Source organism: Raphanus sativus, chromosome 6 (genome assembly GCF_000801105.2).
Source record: "Raphanus sativus cultivar WK10039 chromosome 6, ASM80110v3, whole genome shotgun sequence".
Classification (NCBI taxonomy): Eukaryota; Viridiplantae; Streptophyta; class Magnoliopsida; order Brassicales; family Brassicaceae; genus Raphanus; species Raphanus sativus.
The window spans coordinates 4,039,663-4,060,399 of NC_079516.1; the positions used below are offsets into that span (position 1 = coordinate 4,039,663).

At 35.4% G+C, this 20,737-nt stretch overlaps 4 protein-coding genes and 1 pseudogene across 4 annotated transcripts; 4 read left to right on the forward strand and 1 right to left on the reverse strand.

The window, feature by feature from the left end:
• Positions 1-832: 832 nt before the first annotated feature.
• Positions 833-3,447, reverse strand: LOC108813823 (myb family transcription factor PHL6). Its single transcript, XM_018586494.2, is given in 8 exon segments — positions 833-1,221; positions 1,291-1,360; positions 1,436-1,508; positions 1,589-1,705; positions 1,792-1,945; positions 1,948-2,019; positions 2,124-2,788; positions 3,242-3,447. Coding segments are annotated over 7 exon segments (1,335 nt in total). The 5' UTR covers positions 2,700-2,788; positions 3,242-3,447; the 3' UTR covers positions 833-948.
• Positions 3,448-9,165: 5,718 nt separating this feature from the next.
• Positions 9,166-11,335, forward strand: LOC108806438 (organic cation/carnitine transporter 7). The gene is made up of 4 exons (XM_018578558.2): positions 9,166-9,330; positions 9,490-9,766; positions 9,859-10,637; positions 10,734-11,335. The coding sequence occupies exons 2-4, from the start codon at positions 9,498-9,500 to the stop codon at positions 11,198-11,200; spliced, it is 1,515 nt and encodes a 504-aa protein (XP_018434060.1). The 5' UTR covers positions 9,166-9,330; positions 9,490-9,497; the 3' UTR covers positions 11,201-11,335.
• Positions 11,336-11,600: 265 nt separating this feature from the next.
• On the forward strand, positions 11,601-15,099 carry LOC108813071 (YTH domain-containing protein ECT1). The gene is made up of 9 exons (XM_018585508.2): positions 11,601-11,848; positions 12,257-12,294; positions 12,395-12,575; positions 12,810-12,886; positions 12,964-13,425; positions 13,506-14,003; positions 14,090-14,302; positions 14,392-14,735; positions 14,817-15,099. Exons 1-8 carry the CDS (start codon positions 11,803-11,805, stop codon positions 14,722-14,724), a joined length of 1,848 nt encoding a protein of 615 aa, XP_018441010.1. The 5' UTR covers positions 11,601-11,802; the 3' UTR covers positions 14,725-14,735; positions 14,817-15,099.
• A 647-nt stretch (positions 15,100-15,746) lies between these two features.
• LOC108807594 (uncharacterized) lies at positions 15,747-16,745 on the forward strand (annotated as a pseudogene).
• Positions 16,746-17,378: 633 nt separating this feature from the next.
• Positions 17,379-20,688, forward strand: LOC108806542 (protein STRUBBELIG-RECEPTOR FAMILY 4-like). Its single transcript, XM_018578684.2, has 15 exons — positions 17,379-17,496; positions 17,586-17,718; positions 17,810-17,881; positions 17,967-18,032; positions 18,107-18,178; positions 18,278-18,349; positions 18,419-18,490; positions 18,579-18,647; positions 18,720-18,785; positions 18,870-19,452; positions 19,537-19,808; positions 19,878-19,998; positions 20,074-20,210; positions 20,315-20,471; positions 20,552-20,688. Exons 1-15 carry the CDS (start codon positions 17,418-17,420, stop codon positions 20,612-20,614), a joined length of 2,034 nt encoding a protein of 677 aa, XP_018434186.1. The 5' UTR covers positions 17,379-17,417; the 3' UTR covers positions 20,615-20,688.
• Positions 20,689-20,737: the final 49 nt, after the last annotated feature.

Below are 20,737 nucleotides of genomic sequence, written 5' to 3' on the forward strand. Positions count from 1 at the left end.
ACATTCCTAACTATTTTAGCTAACTAAAAATTTCAAAAAAAAAAAATTATAACTTTTCAAAAAATCTTGCTAACCAAGTTTCAATCCATATATTCATTATCTTTTTAATATTTTTTTAGTATAACGATAGTATTTAGAAAATTAAAATAATAATTAAAATTAATCATTATATTCATAAATCAGTAAAATTGATATGCACAATCGACCAATGCAGTTATGCTCTTTCCTAATGCGATTTATAAAATATTTTCATAATACCTACACCTTCTCTATTTTGAAAACTATGAATCTAAATATACAAATCGAATATTCTATGGAATAAATTGTGTACAATCTTTTTATTTTCTTACAAATGTTATAACTAATGTATTAATTTTTAATACCATATTAACTCATATTTGTCTATTTTTCTACTTTTTAATGCAGAAAATTGACTTTTTAGATATTTTATACATAAATGTAACTATACAAATGTTGGATTTGTTTATATGATATCTAATAAATATAAGGTCGCATATAATTTACGGTAGAACGCAAAAAAAATATTCGATGTAATTAAACACATTGTTAATTTTCAAAATGTTACATTAGTATACACATTAGAAATCATGTATAATATTTACTGGAGCCGAGCCGAATTCCGGTAACATTGTTAAAACTGTAATTAGAAAACTGGATATATGGATTTGAAGTCCTCATCTTGATGCAAACCATACTTAAGAGCGCTTCTTCAGTTAGATAAGTTTTGTCATTAATTTAACTGAAAGAGTCCTTAAACGACTTTGTTCTGTAAAAAAAAAACACCTTAAACGACTTGGAATCAGCAAGCAAATCCAAGGAACATCCTCAAAGATACTTAATAAGTTTACACGCGTCCGACAAAGATCCCCTTTACCAAACTACACAAAACCATATCATATATACATACATACTTAAAAAAGAAACCTGCTATCTCTCAGAATCTTGAGGTTTAGTATTGTCCTCAAGCTTGCGACGTTTCTGAGGCGACTCACACTGCTCATCTTCTGTTTCAGAAGCTATGTTCTTTGCAGATGATGGTGGCGGCTGAGGCAGAGATGCTTCGGTTTGGGACATGTTTTGAGAATCTGGTTTAGAGTCATCACTAGGTGAAAATAGCCTTCCGGCTTTGCGTTGTTCTTCAAGCATCTTTTCCAAGTATTTAGCATGCTCTTCTATCCGCAGCTGAAGCACCCGTTGCACCTGCAAGTTGATCAGCTTTTTACAAATCTTGAACCTTCTTTTTTTTGCTGATTACTAAAGTATTATTACCTCGAGTTGTTCATGCAATTGCTTTTGAACTTCCATCTGCATACGCAGAGCTTCAGTTAACTGTATCGCCCTGTCCATGGAAGAAGAAGAGTCACTTTAAAGAGAGCATGGTTGAAAACATGTTTGGGGAACAAGAAACACTCACCCTCTTTTCTTCTCATCAGCTTCACTGTTGCTCAAAGCGAGTTTCTTTTCCTCTGAGTTAACATTCTTTTTCTCTGCCAGGAAAAACAAAGGTCAGTACATAAGAAGTAACAGAGAATCTGTGTGATTACAAATAACAAGTTGGAAGCTTTACCTTCTTTTCTCTCTGGCATATACTTTGCTAGTCTATACTTCTGCAAGTGGCTTTTGACATGGTAGATCGTCAAGCCCTCAACATTCATAAGCTTCAGAACAGCTTTTGGAGTGGCCTCTACACGTTTTCAAGGTTAAGTGTTATCAGCAGAAGGTTAAAAAGAAAAAACCAACATTAAGTGCCATCATAAGGCTAAAACTCACTTTCAGACCCTTCAAGTTTGTTCACTGACTTCAAAAAACTCTCATGGAGCTCAGGGGTCCATCTCATTCTCGGCTTGTGATTGGCAGCTGATGCTGATGATGATTTTGGAGAAGGGTGAGATGAAACTGCTGCGTCAATGCACATTGCTCCAGCAGCACACATCTTTGGCTTGGACTCTTTCCAGTCACTGGATTTGATGATGAAGCCAATGGCGTTTCATAGATCTCCTGTTTCAACAACCAAAAGCTAAGTGTCACTCTTCACACACACTCTATGTATCAAACAAGACACAACATAGCAAAAAACTCACAAGAGATGGACAGAGACTTACATCAAGCCTGGGAGTCTCAGCTCGGTCTGTGATAGCCAGCTCAAGTTCATCAGACAGAAACTGCAACTCCATTTGATCTGATAAGCAATAGCTGTCATTCGAACAGTCAAGATCATGGAAACCTCCTCCATTGGAACAAGCATCACCAGAAAGATTAAGGAAATCTTTGGCAAGCAACCCGGAGTTGTCTCCATCAAATGGATTGCTCAAATCCTCACTGAATATAGATGGAGATCTTGCAGACTCCACACCACAAGCTGAGTGGGTGCTGTGAGCAGAGGGATCAGGGAGGAATGGAAGACTGTTTCCCAAATGTTTTTGAGTCTCAGAGGTTGAAGAAGATGACGAGTAGAGGTTCGTGCAGAAGGTGGAAGACCGTGAAAACGTGCCCCGAGAACTACTATTATTCTTTGGCCAATCTGGTGATTGTGAGCGTATGAAAGGAGATTTCATGGTTTCTGACTGGACATTCAGAAAGTTATAGGCTGGAGAGAGATGAGAAGACGAGCAAGCTTTTTGAACTCTTTTATCGCATTCGTCTTGTGCTGTTGACACAAGCCTATGACGACTGTTCATGATTTTGCTTGACCAAATGGGTTTTTCTTACACCAAATCAAGATGGTCTCATGGCAAGATCTGCCATAAGCTATGGGGACTTCAAGTTGCTGCTGAGGACCAAAGATGAATTAGCATAAGAATGTTGGGATCAATAAGTATAGTTTGTAACAGAGGATTTTGACTCAACAGTTTGTATAGTTACTTCCAGAGCAAGGCATCGTTGACTAAATCGCCAAATCCAAACTAAATCCAGCAAGTTTACTTTTGAGTTTAAACCTAAACATCCTAGAATGGGACTAACCAGATTTGCAGATATTGAAAGGAACAAATATTAAATGTGGGTTAATTTACACCGACAAAGCATGAAACTTAAAAGCTTGCAAAAAACGGAAGCAAATCAGGTCTAAAAAAAATACAGATAAGAGAGATAATAAAGGAAGAGCTAGTACTAGTAGATTCAAAATGCAAAAAGGAAAGAGCTTGAAGAAAGAATGAGTAACAAACAGTACAAATCCGAAAGCAATTGTTATTACCAAAGGACATAGGGAATAGAAACGGACCTGACAAGATGATAAAGTCTTCTGCCTTTTTTTTTTGTAACTCCTGCATAAGTAAAAAAAAAAAGAAAGAAAGCTCAACACTTTAGAGGATTGATCCCCTCGAGATGAAGTTTTATCCAAATCAGGAAGCTAGCGGAGAAGAGACAATGAGATTTGGCTAGGGAGGCTAGCGAATGGGAATCGAGGAAGAAGGAAGAGTAGAGAAGTGTTACTGTTGTCTTGCCTTGATTGGTCTCCGCTTCTCTTGGGCCGTCTTCCTTATACCACACGCTACTGGCTCACGTGTAACTCACGTACTAATTGAAACCGTTTGTTTAAACTCCCAAGTGGTTGTGCGGCTCGTCACAAGCTTCTTAACTTTCCTCTTTTTTTTTTTTTTTTTTTTGATGATGTCATGATACCATTTTCTTAAAAACATCTTTAATGGGATAAGTGGAAGGATATAGTGTGAAAAATTAATAAAATAAAGTAAAAGGTGAAGTTTAGTGTCATATCACTCTAATAACCTCACCAAAACACTTCTTGTGGAAAATCTTGAGATACACATCTCTGATCATTATTTCAATTTTTTTATTTTATTATACTGTCCTAAGATGTGTTGAAATACACCAATAAAGATGCTCTAATCATCCGTACTTAACTTAATTAATTTCGATGTTGAACTATTAATATAACTTACTTAACTGATTTTTTTACGGAATTTTCTTAATTGATTCATATACTATTAAAGCAGTGATTTCCAATAAATGCGAGTATATCTCTGTTTATTTTCTGTTGGTATTTATTTCTTGCATTGCAATAATTGAAGGTTATTTATATATGTGTATACATGAAGATGATATGTACCTTGGTCCTTACGTTTGTAATTGGTAAATAACTCATCATTAACAAATTCAACTAAACTTCTTTCGGAAGATATTGGAGTTCTCTAGTAGAACAAGGAAGCTGGGTGTGGTGTTTGTAAATGTCAACTTCACTTTTATATTACTTACGTATAGTACTTGATCAAAAATAGTTAATGCGAATGATTCTTTGTGTCTACTTTTAAAGTCTTTTAACTAATCATTAACAGGTCGCTTATGAATAGAAATGGAGTTAATCTCTTACGAAAAAATGTTGAACAAGAAAATAATTTATTGGATTAAGTGATAGAGAAACGAATAATAAGAGTATAAATGGGAAAATAAACTTCCAAAAGGAAAGACAAAAGTAGCATTATCATCCCTTAAGTTGTATCGATGGGAGTCATAATCTAAACCACACGTACCGGTCCACTTTTGTTTGTCTTCTAGTCTCTAAGTCTTTGCAACAAAACTAAGATAATTTTAATCTAATGCTCTCATCATTGTAGAGAATGAGCTCATCAGATGCTTTTTTATCTTGAGATTATACATACGTCTGATTCATACAATATATTATTTCAAGTGGTTTCTTGTATTCCTAATTGACCAATAACAGGGCCGTCTTTTAGCACGTGCAAGTGGAGCGGTCGAACATGGTCCAAAATTTTAGAGGGTCCATATTTTTTTATTTTGTCTTACTAATAGTTATAAATTTAAATCATATTTTTATAAAAAATCAGAATGACTATATTTGACTTTAGTTTCGTATTTATAACCAATAAATGTAAATTATATTTTTTTGTTTATATAACCAACTAAAAAGACAGTAAATTAGGAAGTAATTAATATTTATATCAATTATATATATTTGGAAAGTAATAAATAGTTGTGATGTGTGTTTGAATATTCAATGGTAGTATAGAAAGTTAATATTCTAATTGATTATGTTTAGGAAAAAAATATCAATTAGTGATTAAAAATATGGAGAACAAAATATTTTTTTCATCAATTTTAATTAAAAATAGCAAACAAAAAAAAATAAAGCTAACATACAACTTCTGTTGACAACAAAAATAGTGACTTGTCCAGTCAAGAGTATATAGCTTACTATTCAGATTTTGTTATTTTATTATATTTATAGATTATGATTTCTGATTGTGGATATAATAAACGTAAAAAAATACTAAAAAAAATTAGAATAATGATCAAATTTGATGATTTGATCTATGATTTTGCATTAAAAAATCTAAATAATGAAATTTAATGATTTGATCAATGATTTTACATTAAAATTAGAAACTGATGTTATTTAGATTATAAATAATAGAATTAATGTATTTATTTTATATTATAATGATATTTTGTAAAAAAATCAAAACTATTTTAGATTATTAAAAAAGGTCTTCTTTTTTTTTTGAACAGGGTCTCTGAAAAGTTTGAGACGGTCCTGACCAATAATAAGCTTGCATGAAGCTGAAAAATAACAAAACCACATTTTATAATTTCGTTTGAATTATTTGAACTCAAACCACGACTTGGTTTTGGTTTATTAGCAGTTAATTTTAAAAATATTGCTCCATCAATATCACATATACGAATTTAACAAAAACTATATGGTTGTTCAACACACACACACAAAAAAAACACACACACACATTATATATATAAGAGTCCATCATCTGCTGGAAATTGAGTATATAATTAATGTGGATTTTGTATAAGTGAAACTTCAGTTTATTTTTGCATGTGTGCATTAAAAAATCAGACAAAATCTGAAAATAAAAATGGCTATGCTATCTTAAAACAAAATTCTCGAGTTTGTACAAAACAATATCGAATAAGATGGAGTGGGAAGTGAGGAATAGTCATGTTAGAGGAGGCTCTTTGAAGCATCAAGTGGTGGTGGATTGTCTCGATCCCTATATATAATTTAATTTTCTTTTGGCATAATATATAATTCTAAGCAATAATTGGCTGGTGGGGTACAATATTCAATCACTTTAGCCAATTCTATGTCTATTCATAATCGCACTCAATTTTAAACTTCAAATTATAATCAAGAGAATTTTTGTTTTCAGTTTTATTTCATGTTTAACTCCAAAAACAGAACACATAGCATTATTATTTCAAAAGTAGAATTATGTTTATCACATTTTATACGTTAAAGATGTTCTCATCATACTTAATATTGTTCATAATATAAGAACAAATGTGTATTATTTCACAAAAAGGTTTGAGATAAATCAATTCCTCAGTTACAAAAAAAAGAAGATAAATCAATTCCTGAGTTTGTGTGTGTTGCCAACAGGGCCGTCTCAAACTTTTCAGAGACCCTGTTCAAAAAAAAAAGAAGACATTTTTTAATAATCTAAAATAGTTTTGATTTTTTTACAAAATATCATTATAATATAAAATAAATACATTAATTCTATTATTTATAATCTAAATAACATCAGTTTCTAATTTTAATGTAAAATCATTGATCAAATCATTAAATTTCATTATTTAGATTTTTTAATGCAAAATCATAGATCAAATCATCAAATTTGATCATTATTCTAATTTTTTTTAGTATTTTTTTACGTTTATTATATCCACAATCAGAAATCATAATCTATAAATATAATAAAATAACAAAATCTGAATAGTAAGCTATATACTTTTGACTGGACAAATCACTATTTTTGTTGTCAACAGAAGTTGTATGTTAGCTTTATTTTTTTTTGTTTGCTATTTTTAATTAAAATTGATGAAAAAAATATTTTGTTCTCCATATTTTTAATCACTAATTGATATTTTTTTCCTAAACATAATCAATTAGAATATTAACTTTCTATACTACCATTGAATATTCAAACACACATCACAACTATTTATTACTTTCCAAATATATATAATTGATATAAATATTAATTACTTCCTAATTTACTGTCTTTTTAGTTGGTTATATAAACAAAAAATATAATTTACATTTATTGGTTATAAATACGAAACTAAAGTCAAATATAGTCATTCTGATTTTTATAAAAATATGATTTAAATTTATAACTATTAGTAAGACAAAATAAAAAAATATGGACCCTCTAAAATTTTGGATCCTGTTCGACCGCTCCACTTGCACGTGCTAAAAGACGGCCCTGGTTGCCAATACCTCAAAATCTAATATATAACTAGGTGTTTTTCCCGCACATGCGGGAATAATATTTTTACGAATAATTATTAGCTTATGTATTACTAATTCAAAAATTAGTATCAAAATAATTATTTATGTTTTAACAAAAGTTTTAAATCAAACACATATATATATATATATATATATATGATAAAATCATCAAAATATATATGTTTATTATTATGATAAACCTTTAAAAGCACTTGTATATTAGAAATATTTTAGAAAATATTTTATATTTTTTATTGATTAATATTTAATTATAAATTGTTCTATGTTAATGTTTTATAATAGAAATATTATTTTCATATAACAACAATATATAGATATATAATAATCTTCTTAATTTTTTCAAAATTTTTTTTTTAATTTTGATGATCTTATCATATTAGTTTATAATCAGTTAGCTAATATAATTTATAATCTAATATTTATTAACATACAATTATTTTTAATTATAAAATAAAAATACCTAAAATCAAAGAAAACATGACACATAAACAAATGATTGATTAATTGTATTATATCTTAATATTTTATAATACAAAATTGTATTTTCTAGATAATAACAAAATATCTATATGAGAATTATCTTATTGTTTCTGAAAAATATTTTTTTGATAATTTATCACAATAGTTTATAATCAATTAGGTAATATAAAATATAATCTAATATTAATAATAATAGAATTCGTTTATAAGTATATGATAATTATCTTATTTTTCTAAAAAAATTTTTTGATAATTTATCACATTAATTTATAATCAATTAGGTAATATAAAATATAATCTAATATTATTAATATAAAATTAGTTTTAATTATATAATAAGTCAATTTTTTTGATAATTTATCACATTAATTTATAATCAATTAGGTAATATAAAATATAATCTAATATTATTAATATAAAATTAGTTTTAATTATATAATAAGTCAATTACCTAAAATCATGGAGAACATGACACATAATCAAAACCATTTCATAAATAATATTTGTTTTATGTCCTAATATTTTATAATAAAAATTGTATTTTCGAGATAATAACAAAATATCTATATGAGAATTATCTTATTTTCTAAAAAAAAATTTGATAATTTATCATACTAATTTATAACCAATTAGGTAAGATAAATAAAATCTAATATTATTAATATAAATTTCGTTTATAAGTATATAAGAATTATCTTATTTTTCTAAAAGAGAATTATATGATTTATCACATTAATTTATGACCAATCAGGTAATATAAAATATAATCTAATATTGTTAATATAAAATTCGTTTTAATTATATAATAACTCAAATAACTCTTATTTTCTAAAAAAAATATTTTTTGATAATTTATCATACTAATTTATAACCAATTAGGTAAGATAAATAAAATCTAATATTATTAATATAAAATTTCGTTTATAAGTATATGAGAATTATCTTATTTTTCTAAAAAAAAATTATATGATTTATCACATTAATTTATGACCAATCAGGTAATATAAAATATAAGCTAATATTGTTAATTGTTAATATAAAATTCGTTTTAATTATATACTAACTAAAATTATGGAAACATGACACATAAGCAAAATCACTTCATAAATAATAGTATAGACCACAGAAAAGAAAAGGTGACCACTTTTGGTCATATGTTTCGCTGTCGCCTCGTTCACGAGTTTGGGTCCACTAATTGCTCAATTATTCAGCTCATACAAATGATTCTCACTTTTCTTCACACACTTTTTGTTTGTTTGTTTGCAAAGAGGGATAAATGAGCCTCCTAATATCGGCCATATACGTTGGGCTAATGTAAAAAGCCCAAATTAAAAGCCCGGTAAAGAGGATACCATCATCAACTAGAGGCTCAAAGCCTCAAACTCAAAGGCGCGTCGACGCGTACGTACAAAAAGCTTTCACATGTTTCTTTCATGCTTCGATTTCGTCCATTAAATGGTTTCTTGAATTCTTAAACAATTCTCGTACTTCCTTCATTTTCCTGAAAGCGTGGAAGAAAAGGATCTGCAATTGCTTTCAAGGTCAACGTCGTTGAGGCTTGTTCTCGCTCTGTTTCTTCCGTCGTAAGTATACCCAGATTTTGATTTCCTTTGCCAAAGTTCTTAGCTTTTTGATTTGGGTTTGCTTCCCTTTTGCTCTTGATCGAACCCTCTTGGAATTAGCACTAGAATTGATTGTAATTAGGTTAAAAAAATGTTCTTTTGTTTTTTTTTTTCTAACAGATTTTGAGATGGAAGAAGGAAACCCTAGTTTCACTGTGGATGAAGCACTTGTGGGGATTGGGTTTGGGAAGTTTCAGCTGTACGTTCTTGCTTACGCTGGAATGGGTTGGGTTGCCGAGGCTATGGAGATGATGCTCCTCTCTTTCGTCGGACCTGCTGTTCAGTCGCTGTGGAGTCTCTCTGCACGTGAGGAGAGCTTGATAACTAGCGTCGTTTTTGCTGGCATGCTCATTGGAGCTTACTCTTGGGGTATTGTTGCTGACAAACATGGCCGCAGGTAACTTACCTGAAAGCTTCTTGGGGGGTTAGAGTGTTTGGGTTTGTTCATTGAATGATCTGATGTTTGTGTGCTTTATCTTCTTAATTCAGGAGAGGGTTTATCATAACTGCGGTGGTGACTTTCCTAGCTGGTTTCTTGAGTTCATTTGCACCAAACTACATGTCCTTGATCGTTCTCCGCTGTTTGGTTGGTCTCGGGTTAGGAGGAGGTCCTGTTCTCGTCTCCTGGTATCTCGAATTCATCCCTGCTCCAAACCGAGGGACCTGGATGATTGTTTTCTCAGCTTTCTGGACCGTTGGAACCGTCTTCGAGGCTTCACTCGCTTGGTTAATCATGCCAAGCTTAGGTTGGAGGTGGCTGCTTGCACTCTCCTCTCTACCTTCGTCGCTGCTTCTCCTGTTCTATAGGTGGACGCCTGAGTCTCCTCGGTACTTAATCCTACAAGGCCGGAAAGCAGAAGCTCAGTCCATACTAGAGAAGATTGCGAGAATGAACGGATCCCCACTACCTAAAGGTGTTCTCCGCTCAGAGATTGAAACCGAGAATAAAAAAAGCATTCCAACAGAAAACACTCATCTCCTCAAGCCTGTAGAAGAAACATCTGCTCCTTCTTTGTCCAAGATAGTCCCACCTGACAACAGCAACGGACCAGGCTTTATGTTGCTAACTCTTCTATCTCCAGAGCTAATCAAACGGACTCTGCTACTATGGGTTGTATTCTTCGGAAACGCCTTTGCTTACTACGGCGTCGTCCTTCTCACCACCGAGCTCAACAACTCCCAAAATAGCTGCCATCTTACCGGAAAAGTGCTGCAACATTCTTCAAACGATGTTAACTACAGAGACGTTTTCATCGCCAGTTTTGCAGGTACACACATCAATACATACTTCATGTTGTCACAAGTAATCCAAATAGGTTCTGAAAGTCTAATCCTTTTGCTTCTTGATCTGTTCTTGATCTCAGAGTTTCCAGGGCTACTTATATCAGCAGCAATGGTGGACAGGCTCGGACGCAAAGCGACAATGTCATCAACGCTATTCCTCTGCTGCATCTTCCTTCTTCCTCTGCTAACTCACCAGTCACCAACCGTAACCACAGCTCTTCTCTTTGGCGGCCGTACCTGCGTCTCGGCAGCTTTCGCGGTGGTTTACATCTACGCACCTGAGATATATCCCACGGCGGTAAGAACGACGGGAGTAGGAGTGGCTAGTTCGGTGGGGAGAATAGGAGGAGTGCTGTGTCCACTAGTAGCCGTGGGGTTAGTTCACGGGTGCCATCAGACAGTGGCTGTTCTTCTCTTCGTGATAGTGATGTTTGTCTCAGGAATCTGCGTTTGTCTCTTCCCGTTCGAGACCAGTGGTCGTGAGCTGACGGATACAATCTCTTCTGCCTCCAAGAAGCGGCCACTTTCATCATCTTCCTCTGTATAGCCGATTCTTTTTAAAACCATTGTAGCTGTTTAGTTGTTGAAGGAAACAGAACAAGAAAAACAGAGTAACTGTAAAGAAAGTTTACACATGACACAGCTTTATAGAAATGCAGAACATCCAGGATTGGATCTATATTTTTTTTTTTTCTTTAAAATTCTTGAATTACAAATTATAAAAAAATAAAGAATATTTTAAAGAGAAATAGAGATTCTCGGAGTCTCCAAGGGAGCAATCTCTCAATAAATCATAGTAGTTTCCATTTACAACAAAGGAAAGAGGACATAAGCACTTGTAGTTGTAGAGTAGTAAAAGCTTTGTCTTCTTTTTTTCTAAAGACGGAGATTTTAAATAAGGTAAAAGGTGTTCACTTTGGTTGCATCATCAGTCATTACAACAAAAGTTGTTTTTGGGCAAGTTGAGAAAAAATAAAGTTACAGTAATTCTTCTTTATCTACGTATATATGGAAAGATCCTCCTCCTCTGTTCTTTCCTTACGTATAAAGAGGGGACTCTGTTTTTTTAATTGTTTTCTTTTGTTTTGAATCCAGATCCTTATTATTCTCTCCTCTCCTCGGGCCTTTTGCTTTCGATCTGATTGATTCATGGCAACGACTCCTCCATCACACCCCACAGATCTTATTACTTCAGGTAAGACGTCACTACTGAGAGACCTCTTCTTTCAGATTCTTGTCTTAAATTTGTTTCCTTTACGTATGATCTCTCCTCTCTGTCTCTGCCTTTCCTTTGTTTAAAGGTTCGTTGATTTGGATTTAGGATTACAAGCTTCCTTTTGGTTTTGTTTTTTGGTAGTGGTTTCATGATTTCACTGTGTTACTAGAGCTTAATTTATATTGGAAAGTGTGTAACTTTATCTCCTTTTGGTAAGATCTGGATCTTTGCTTGAAAGCTTGCTTCTTTTTGTGTGTGTGTGTGTGTGTGTATGTTGTTAGTTCAATCTTGAGTAATTGAACATAGGGATCTGCTTTGTTAAGCCCATCTTTCATCTTGTTCATGAACAATTCCACCGACTTATTTGAGTTTTATGAATGGACACAGAGGAGCAACCTGTTAATCTGGACATCATGAAGGAGCAGGTAATTGATCTTGTGGTATCTTGTTATGTATATCAACAGGAATGGAGATTCATAAGTTTAAATCTCTGAATCTGTTTTTTTTTTTTTTTAAATATTCAAGACTGTCCCGGCAAACAACGAGACATCATCAGCCTCTTTTAAGTCCTCTCAGGAGCCTGCGGTTGTAGTTCATCCATCAAAAGTTGCTCCACTCTCTGCACCTTATGGTTTGTCAGGTGATTTTGCTGCACACTTGCCTAGCAGCATCCTCTCTCCTCAAGCACAAGGCTTTTACTATAGAGGTTTCTTTCTGATTCATCTACCTTTTTTCTTTTTGCTTCTCTGATCAGATCTTCTGAGGTCATGGAGTTTCTGTATTGGTGTACATGTCTCATATATTAGCGGTTGTCAATAAAAAAAGAGATAGCATAAGCCTTATTCTATAACACAATGGCTTACTAAGTCTAGTTCTTGATTTGATTTGAGGGATGTTTAGAGGCTAATGGTGATTAATCCTTTGTATGTTGTGGAGACAGGTTATGAAACCCCCACAGGGGAATGGGACGAGTATTCTTCCTACGTCAATGTTGAAGGATTGGACATCAACTCTCCTGTGTGTACTCTAATAACCTTTCTCTTTTGTGTTGAAAACTTTTTCAAAATTGTTCATAGTCTTTGATGAAAAATCAGGTTGGCTTCAATGAGAATGCTTCTCTAGTCTACCAAACAGGATATGGATACAACCCTCAGATGCCATACGGACCATACTCCCCTGCTGCAACTCCCTTACCTTCTGAGGCCCAGCTGTATTCTCCGCAGCAGTTTCCGTTTTACCAGCAGGTAGTTCCTCCCAGCATGCAATATATTTCTTCCCCAACTCAGCCAGACCTCACCAGCCTCGTTGACCAACAAGGTGGTGATAACATAGGACCACCACCACCACGACCGTCCTACCAACCTCACCCTATTGGACCGTTTAATGGAAACCAGACAAACCTTGGTTTCCCTGAGTGGCAGCAAGGTTTTGACGGGGGGATATGGTCTGATTGGTCCAAGCCTTCTGATATGCACAGACATTCTTCTCCTTTTTCGCCCGCTTTGTCTCCTCAGCCACTTGGTTCGTTTGGATCATATGGCCACAACATTCCCATGGTTTGTTAACCTCTTTAGTTACTCTTTATCCAATGCATGGACTATATGTTGTAAATGGATTCTTTTCTCTCATTTGTCAGGGGTCACAGAGACAGGGATCATTTTACGGTCGTGGCCAAGGCTCTAACTATGGGAGTAGACTAAATTCTTATGTGGGTATGGGGAACCAAGGCTGGATTGGCGTTGACAACACTCGAGGGCGTGGAAGGGTTAGTGATCCATCCATTGGTGGGGGTTATAATGGTAACTATGATATCCTCAACGAGCAGAACCGAGGACCAAGGGCTTTGAAGCCCAAGGCTCAGGTCTCAGAGGAGCTTGATTCTTCTGCTGATACTAAGAAAAATAGCAATGGCAGTCCCAAAGAGGAAGCCAACAACAACAATAATCCTGATTTTGTCACTGACTACAGTGACGCTAAGCTCTTCATAATCAAGTCTTACAGTGAAGACAACGTGCACAAGAGCATCAAATACAATGTGTGGGCTAGCACTCCTAACGGCAACAAAAAGCTTGACGCTGCTTACCGTGAGGCCAAGGATCAGAAAGAACCGTGCCCAGTGTTTCTTCTGTTCTCTGTACGAGTCTAATCCTTTTCTCTGTGTGTATGTATCTACATTTGCCTTCCTTCTGGAGATTTGCTTACGGGGTTTGTAATGTGCAGGTAAACGCTAGCTCTCAGTTCTGTGGAGTAGCGGAGATGATAGGACCTGTGGATTTTGAGAAGAGCGTTGATTACTGGCAACAAGACAAATGGAACGGACAGTTCCCGGTGAAGTGGCACATCATCAAAGATGTTCCAAACAGTCAGTTCCGCCACATTATATTGGAAAACAATGACAATAAGCCTGTGACGAACAGTCGAGACACTCAAGAAGTAAGTCCTCTCAAGCTTTCTTGTGTTATAAGATACATCTTTTTTTAAAACCACTCTTGCAGAATCACAACCGAAACAAAAAACTACAGGTGAAACTAGAACAAGGCATTGAGATGCTGAAGATTTTCAAGAACTATGATGCTGAGACTTCAATCTTGGATGATTTTGGGTTTTATGAAGAGAGGGAGAAGATAATACAAGAACGGAAGGCAAGAAGACAGCCAAGCTTGCCATCTGCAGGAGGAGGAGGAGAAAACGAACATAAACCTGCGGCTGCTGCTGCATTGCAGACAGACTTCATCAAGAACATGTCTAAAAGTTTTGCTCAAGTCGTCCGCTTGGAGGAGGGAAGCAAAGAAGCAGGGAAGGCAAATTCATCTCCAGATGCAATCACAGCAACATTAGCAGTCTCTTCTGGTTAATCCAACTACTAGTAAGTAAAAGGCACAATCAATTAGCAAAGACTTTTATGTTTTTTCAGTTTCCATAATGATCTTTTGTTTGTTCTAAGAAGGGTGGTGGGTATTCAAATGGGATTTTAAGTCTGGCCTGGTCTGGTTTTTGTGTAAAGTAAGCTTCTTTTCGATGGGGTATTTAAGCCATTTTGATTCATTTCCCTCTTTTCAAAGTTATGTATTCTCTCTCTCTTTGGGGTTTGATAGAAGAAGAAGAAGAAGATGATGTATCAAAGACAATATAAATGTTGCTCTTGTAAAGTAGCTTCATATGTCTTTGCAGGCAATATTTAATAATGATGCAGATTAAACCCATCAATCAAAGCTCTCAGATTTTGTTTTCTTTGTTGGCTTTTTCCTTCTCCACATAATCTTTTTTTTAGCTTTGAGAGTCCGACTGTGAAGGAGACAAGAAAGTCAATGAAAGTCATTTCCAAATGATGTATCAAGGACCGACTATAGATGTTGCTCTTGTGGTCATGAATTATATGATGATCCAAATATTATTTATGAATAAAGAAAAGAGAGAGAGAGAGAGATTGTTGTTGCCAAAAGGGACACTAGCTTGTGTGGTTGATAAGCATGGATCATGACCCTTTGTGCAAGCAGAAAAACGGATTATGATTGGTAAGATGATATGAATCACCCAACCAATGTGGCTAATGAATCACTTGTTTTTGGTATTATCCATGTCTGAGGAATAAATAAAGAAGTGAGAAATATTTGTACTGGCTTCTGACACTCTGGTTACTCGTAGACTGATCTGATCTAAGTTTATATATATATTCTTTTAGTAGGGAAAGTAAAGAATAACAAGAAGGGGGTAAATTATAGGAAAAATAAATCAAGGGCCAGAAAGAAAGAAAGGTCCCAAGTCAAAGACAGGCCAAAATTCATCATCTATAGACACTATACGCTTTGCAGAATATCTACACTTGTTTCTGATGAAGACCTGAAAGGACTGATTGAAAAAACTTGGGGAGAGAGTGATGGAGGTGCAGAGATTTGGGAAGATATAATATCATTCAGAAAAGCAACCCTCGCGTCTCATACACTGCCAAATGCTGCAAACCAAAAAGTACTAGCAAGTTTAAGATTCTTGAGTGTCCGGTGATAACTGAGTTTATGCTCTCTGGTTTCTTGTAGGATGGTGGTCCTATGAAGTACTTAAGTACTCCGGTGTTTGAGGACTGCTCTTCAGAGGCTTTTGAGCGACTTTTACATGGACAATAAATACATGATACAGTGGGATAAGACGGTGATTTTGAGCATGAGCAGTTGCAGGTTGATAGTAGCGGCGGAATTGAGATTGGTCGCACGATAAAGAAGTTTCCTTTCTTAAAACCAAGGGAGTATGTATTAGCTTGGAGACTGTGGGAAGGGATGAATGATAAATTCTAAGTAAGGCTTGCTGCAGTTCCAGGTAAGGAATGCATTTGAGATCCACATGTTTCACCAGGAAGATGCTGGATTAAATGTTGAGATGGCAAAGCTTGCTTTCTCAAAAGGCATATGGAGTTACGTTGTGTAAGATGGAAAGTGCACTTCGTAAGTACATTGCAACCAGTCATAGACCCCAAGGGTCCACTGTATCTGCTGCCAGCTTGATGAAAAAGGTGAGATGTTAGTCAAATCTGAGCTCAGTGCTGAAAGATTGCCTTGTTTGTAAAAAAATTTAAAATTAGTGTTCTGAAACTGATTCGTTGATATCACAGATTCCATTAGAGTTAGAAAATCAGACAGATGACATCACAAACTCCTCCGGAACTATGCACACAGGTGAAGGAACCAAACGAAAGTAACTGTTGAGAAAGCCTTCAAAGAAACAGATAGCAAACGGTCTGTTACTTGTGGGAGGTGCAGTTTTCCTTTCTCGTGGTCACTCCGCCTTAGGTGCAATTGCAAAGATTGCCCTGGCTTACTTCTTGACAAAGCTGAGCAAGCGTGGAGTTCCGCTTAGTCAGACTTCACAGAACGCTGGTATTTAAGTCATGTATATATTTTTGTTTGATGAAGCATCTCTGGTTCCTAAGCTTGTGTGGTAAGGAAGTTGTCTGAAGAAGTGATTGATGTGTATATACTGTCATAGAAAAGTTATATTTTGCGATGGCTCTAAACCACATGAGCTCTGGGTCTTCAAAGTTTTGTATACCTCCCATGGAATGACATTACATGTACGTATAACATATATATTCAGACAAGCCCCCTTGAATGTTGTTTCGTGGTTCACACGTGTGCTTGAATACACGTTGAAAACAACTTTGGTAATGTTTTGTGTGTTATGCAGTTAGATCGGACTTGGACACACCAGTTGTGGTCTCTCTCTCTCTCTCCTAATCTTTCGGTGTCTGCGTCATTTTTAGCTGTACATTTCTCTATTCACACGTCCAGATTTATTCGCCTTTTCACTCAATACCCTCATTTCTCAAAACAAAAAAAAAAAAAAAAGACTAACAGAAGAAACTGAATTTGCCATTTTTGGTTACTGCCACACCGTTTCCAAATTTGTTTTTCTTCCATGACCTAACCCTAGCTTCTTCTCCTTTGGTTCTTGTGTGTTTCCTTCCTTCTCAAGGAAACCCAGAACCAACCGCTGGGTTTCTCTTTTGGATCATCATCTACGCAGATCTTGATCTCTGAGCTCCAAAGTGTCATCAATCATGCAGCCACTAGTACTCTTCATCGCATGTTTTGGAATCTTCACCTCTCATGTTCTTGCAAAAACAGAGAGCCAAGACGGTAAGTGTGTCTTTGCCTCAACGATATAAGAGAAGAATCATAAATGATTATATTTATTTGTTCCATGGATTTTTTTTTTTTTTTTGTAGTTTCGGCTCTTAATGACGCTTATAAGAGCATGAACTCTCCATCAAAACTCAACGGTTGGTCTTCAAGCGGAGGTGATCCTTGTGGTGACTCATGGGATGGTATTATTTGCAAGGGCTCTTCTGTTACTGAAATGTTTGTTACCTTTACTTCCTCTCTTATCTGATCAATGATGGTACCGTCTTCATTGATTCTGATTATATATTCCTTTTATGTTTCTTTGTAGAAAGGTGTCTGGACGTGGACTCAGTGGATCTTTAGGGTACCAGCTTGCAAACTTGAAATCACTCACTTACCTGTGAGAACTCCTTAATCTCTACTTCTTGATTAGGTTTAGGTTGATACTTAAAACTATAATGTTATGTTTTGTCATTGTATAACAGTGATGTAAGCAAGAACAATCTTAACGGAAACTTACCCTATCAGCTTCCTGAGAATCTTGTTTATCTGTGAGTGCATGTTCTGTTCTTGATCTTTATTCACTAAATGTATCAGACTAAATGTAAGACTTTCTTCAATGCAGAGATGCCTCTGAGAATGACTTTAACGGTAACGTGCCATACTCTGTATCTCAAATGAACGACCTCACTTACCTGTAAGCCAAAAGACACTTAATGACTCATTCTCATATTCTTTTCCCAAGTATCACTATTTGGTTCATACCGTTCTTGTTTTTTTTCTTTTTTTTGCTTAGAAACTTTGGTCGTAACAACCTCAATGGTGAACTTAGTGACATGTTTCAAAAGCTTTCAAAACTTGAAACAATGTAAGTCACATATAGACACATGCTAAAACTGTGTTAGATTTCATTAACTAACTTCATGTTTTTTTGCAGTGACCTATCTTCCAATCAACTCACAGGAAAGTTACCACAGAGTTTTGCCAATCTAACAGGACTTAAAACACTGTAAGAGAATAAGAAGACAATTGAAAGAAGTTCTTGTACTTATTACTTACCTTACCCTTTTTGTTTTTTTTTAACTCCCATTTCTTAGACATTTGCAAGACAACCAGTTCAAAGGGTCTATAAATGCACTAAGGGACCTCCCTCAAATCGATGATGTGTAAGTATTTTGCATGGCTGTGACAGAGTTTCTATCGTTTCCTTTTATTAATGTCATATCTTTCCATGGCAGAAACGTAGCAAACAATCAGTTTACTGGTTGGATACCAAATGAGCTGAAGAACATTGGTAACCTTGAGTATGTTTCATCTCTCATTCTCTATTGAACACACAATCAAAAGATATATGTCATTAAGTTTGTTTTCTTTACTTTCTTGGTCAGCACTGGAGGAAACCGTTGGTCAAACGGTAGAGCTCCCTCACCACCTCCAGGGACACGCCGTGTAGACAGAAACTCAGGAGGAGGCGTTGGAGGAGTAAGCAACAAGGCTCTGATCACCGGACTTATAGTAGCAGCATCTACTATAGGTGGACTCATTTTCACCGTAGGAGTGATTGCACTGTTCGCTAGAAGAAAGAACTCTCATCATCATCACTCTTCTCACTTTTTCGACGAAGAGAAAGGAGGAGGAGGAACCAACCGAAGCAAACCGCTCTTCACACCACAACCCTCTCAGATGCTTCAGTTCGACTCTACCGATGACTTGAAAAGCCAAAAGACCGAGACAAAGCCTTCTACTGTTAACAGAACATCTTCTGTCAGTTTCAAGAACACTCCTATCTTTCATCTCATACCTTCCTCTTCCCAAGCGGTTGCAACCCCTGACCGTTTCTTCAAGCCCGACGCTGTGAAGGTTTTTACCCTCACGGATCTGCAGAACTCTGCGTCTTGTTTCTCACCTAATCGCCTTATTGGTGAAGGAACTCTAGGACGTGTTTATAAAGCTAAATATGAAGATGGAAGGGTTTGTTTGTTTGTTTTTTCCCTCCTTTCATCCACTTATTCTTCTACTTCATTATCATCTCATCAAGAACTTTGTTTAAAATAGAAATATGCAGTGAAAGAGATAGATTCTTCACTGTTAGGCAAAGGGAATCAAGAAGAGTTTTCACACATAGTGTCAAACATCTCCAGCATTCACCACCCGAACATGGCTGAGCTTGTTGGTTATTGTTCAGAACAAGGAAGGAACATGCTTGTCTATGAGTACTTCACAGGTGGATCACTTAACAGATTTCTTCACCAGACTGATGGTTTCAGCAGACCATTAACTTGGAACACAAGAATCCGAATCGCTCTAGGAGCTGCTCAAGCTATAGAGTAATTATTGAAACCATTTCTTTCAAAATATAATCATCCAACTAACCAGCTACTTTCATTTTTTGTCAGGTACCTTCATGAGGTTTGCTCGCCTCCATTAGTTCACAAGAACATCAAGTCATCAAACATTTTACTAGACAGTGAGCTAAACCCTCATCTCTCAGACTATGGCTTGGCAAACTTTCACCATGTGAGCTTCTTTAAATAATACTAAGAGATACATAGTTGTTTGCTTATAATCTGTATTCTTTCTTGAAAACTGCAGCGCACAAGTCAGAATCTTGGAGTTGGATACAATGCTCCAGAATGCGCAGATCCCTCGGCTTACACACTAAAGAGCGATGTCTACAGCTTCGGTGTGGTGATGCTGGAGCTTCTAACCGGTCGAATGCCTTATAACAGGTTCAGTTATTAAACCTTTTCTTTAGTATATAGTTTTCTGATAAGAGTATATATAGAACTATTCAAGTATCTGACAAATGTTATTGTTTGCCTTTAATCTTCAGTGATAGGCCTAAACAAGAACAGTCTCTAGTTCTTTGGGCAAAGCCAAAGCTTAAAGACATGGACACTCTGGAGGAGATGGTTGATCCAGCTTTGTGTGGACTCTACGCTCCAGAATCTGTCTCGGCATTCGCAGCTATAGTTTCCATCTGTGTAATGGTAAAGTCGTTGGTGGTTTCTCTCTGTGTTATGTTTTTCAGACCTTTTTGTAAGTTCAATGTTTGTTTGTTTTTTTTCAGTCGGAGCCTGGAGTTCGGCCACCAGTGTCAAATGTGGTGGAGGCACTGAAGAGGCTAGTGTAGTCTTAGTGCCTCAAGTTGTGTATGCCCTGAAGAAGAAAGGAGAAGAATAATAATAACTCTTTGGGAGCTCAAGAAGCTATTGGATACAGGTTTGTATAGAGAGATAGGTGGTAAAGATGGTGG

Bases quoted from the DNA above. Each gene is read 5' to 3' on its own strand.
- LOC108806438 (XM_018578558.2), top strand. From the start codon at position 9,498: ATGGAAGAAGGAAACCCTAGTTTCACTGTGGATGAAGCACTTGTGGGG. The intron at 9,767-9,858 runs GTAACTTACCTG...TTCTTAATTCAG, and splicing joins GCTGACAAACATGGCCGCAG to GAGAGGGTTTATCATAACTG. The intron at 10,638-10,733 runs GTACACACATCA...TCTTGATCTCAG, and splicing joins TTTCATCGCCAGTTTTGCAG to AGTTTCCAGGGCTACTTATA.
- LOC108813071 (XM_018585508.2), top strand. From the start codon at position 11,803: ATGGCAACGACTCCTCCATCACACCCCACAGATCTTATTACTTCAG. The intron at 11,849-12,256 runs GTAAGACGTCAC...GAATGGACACAG, and splicing joins CACAGATCTTATTACTTCAG to AGGAGCAACCTGTTAATCTG. The intron at 13,426-13,505 runs GTTTGTTAACCT...CTCATTTGTCAG, and splicing joins ATGGCCACAACATTCCCATG to GGGTCACAGAGACAGGGATC.
- LOC108806542 (XM_018578684.2), top strand. From the start codon at position 17,418: ATGCAGCCACTAGTACTCTTCATCGCATGTTTTGGAATCTTCACCTCT. The intron at 18,350-18,418 runs GTAAGTCACATA...GTTTTTTTGCAG, and splicing joins CTTTCAAAACTTGAAACAAT to TGACCTATCTTCCAATCAAC. The intron at 18,491-18,578 runs GTAAGAGAATAA...CCCATTTCTTAG, and splicing joins CTAACAGGACTTAAAACACT to ACATTTGCAAGACAACCAGT.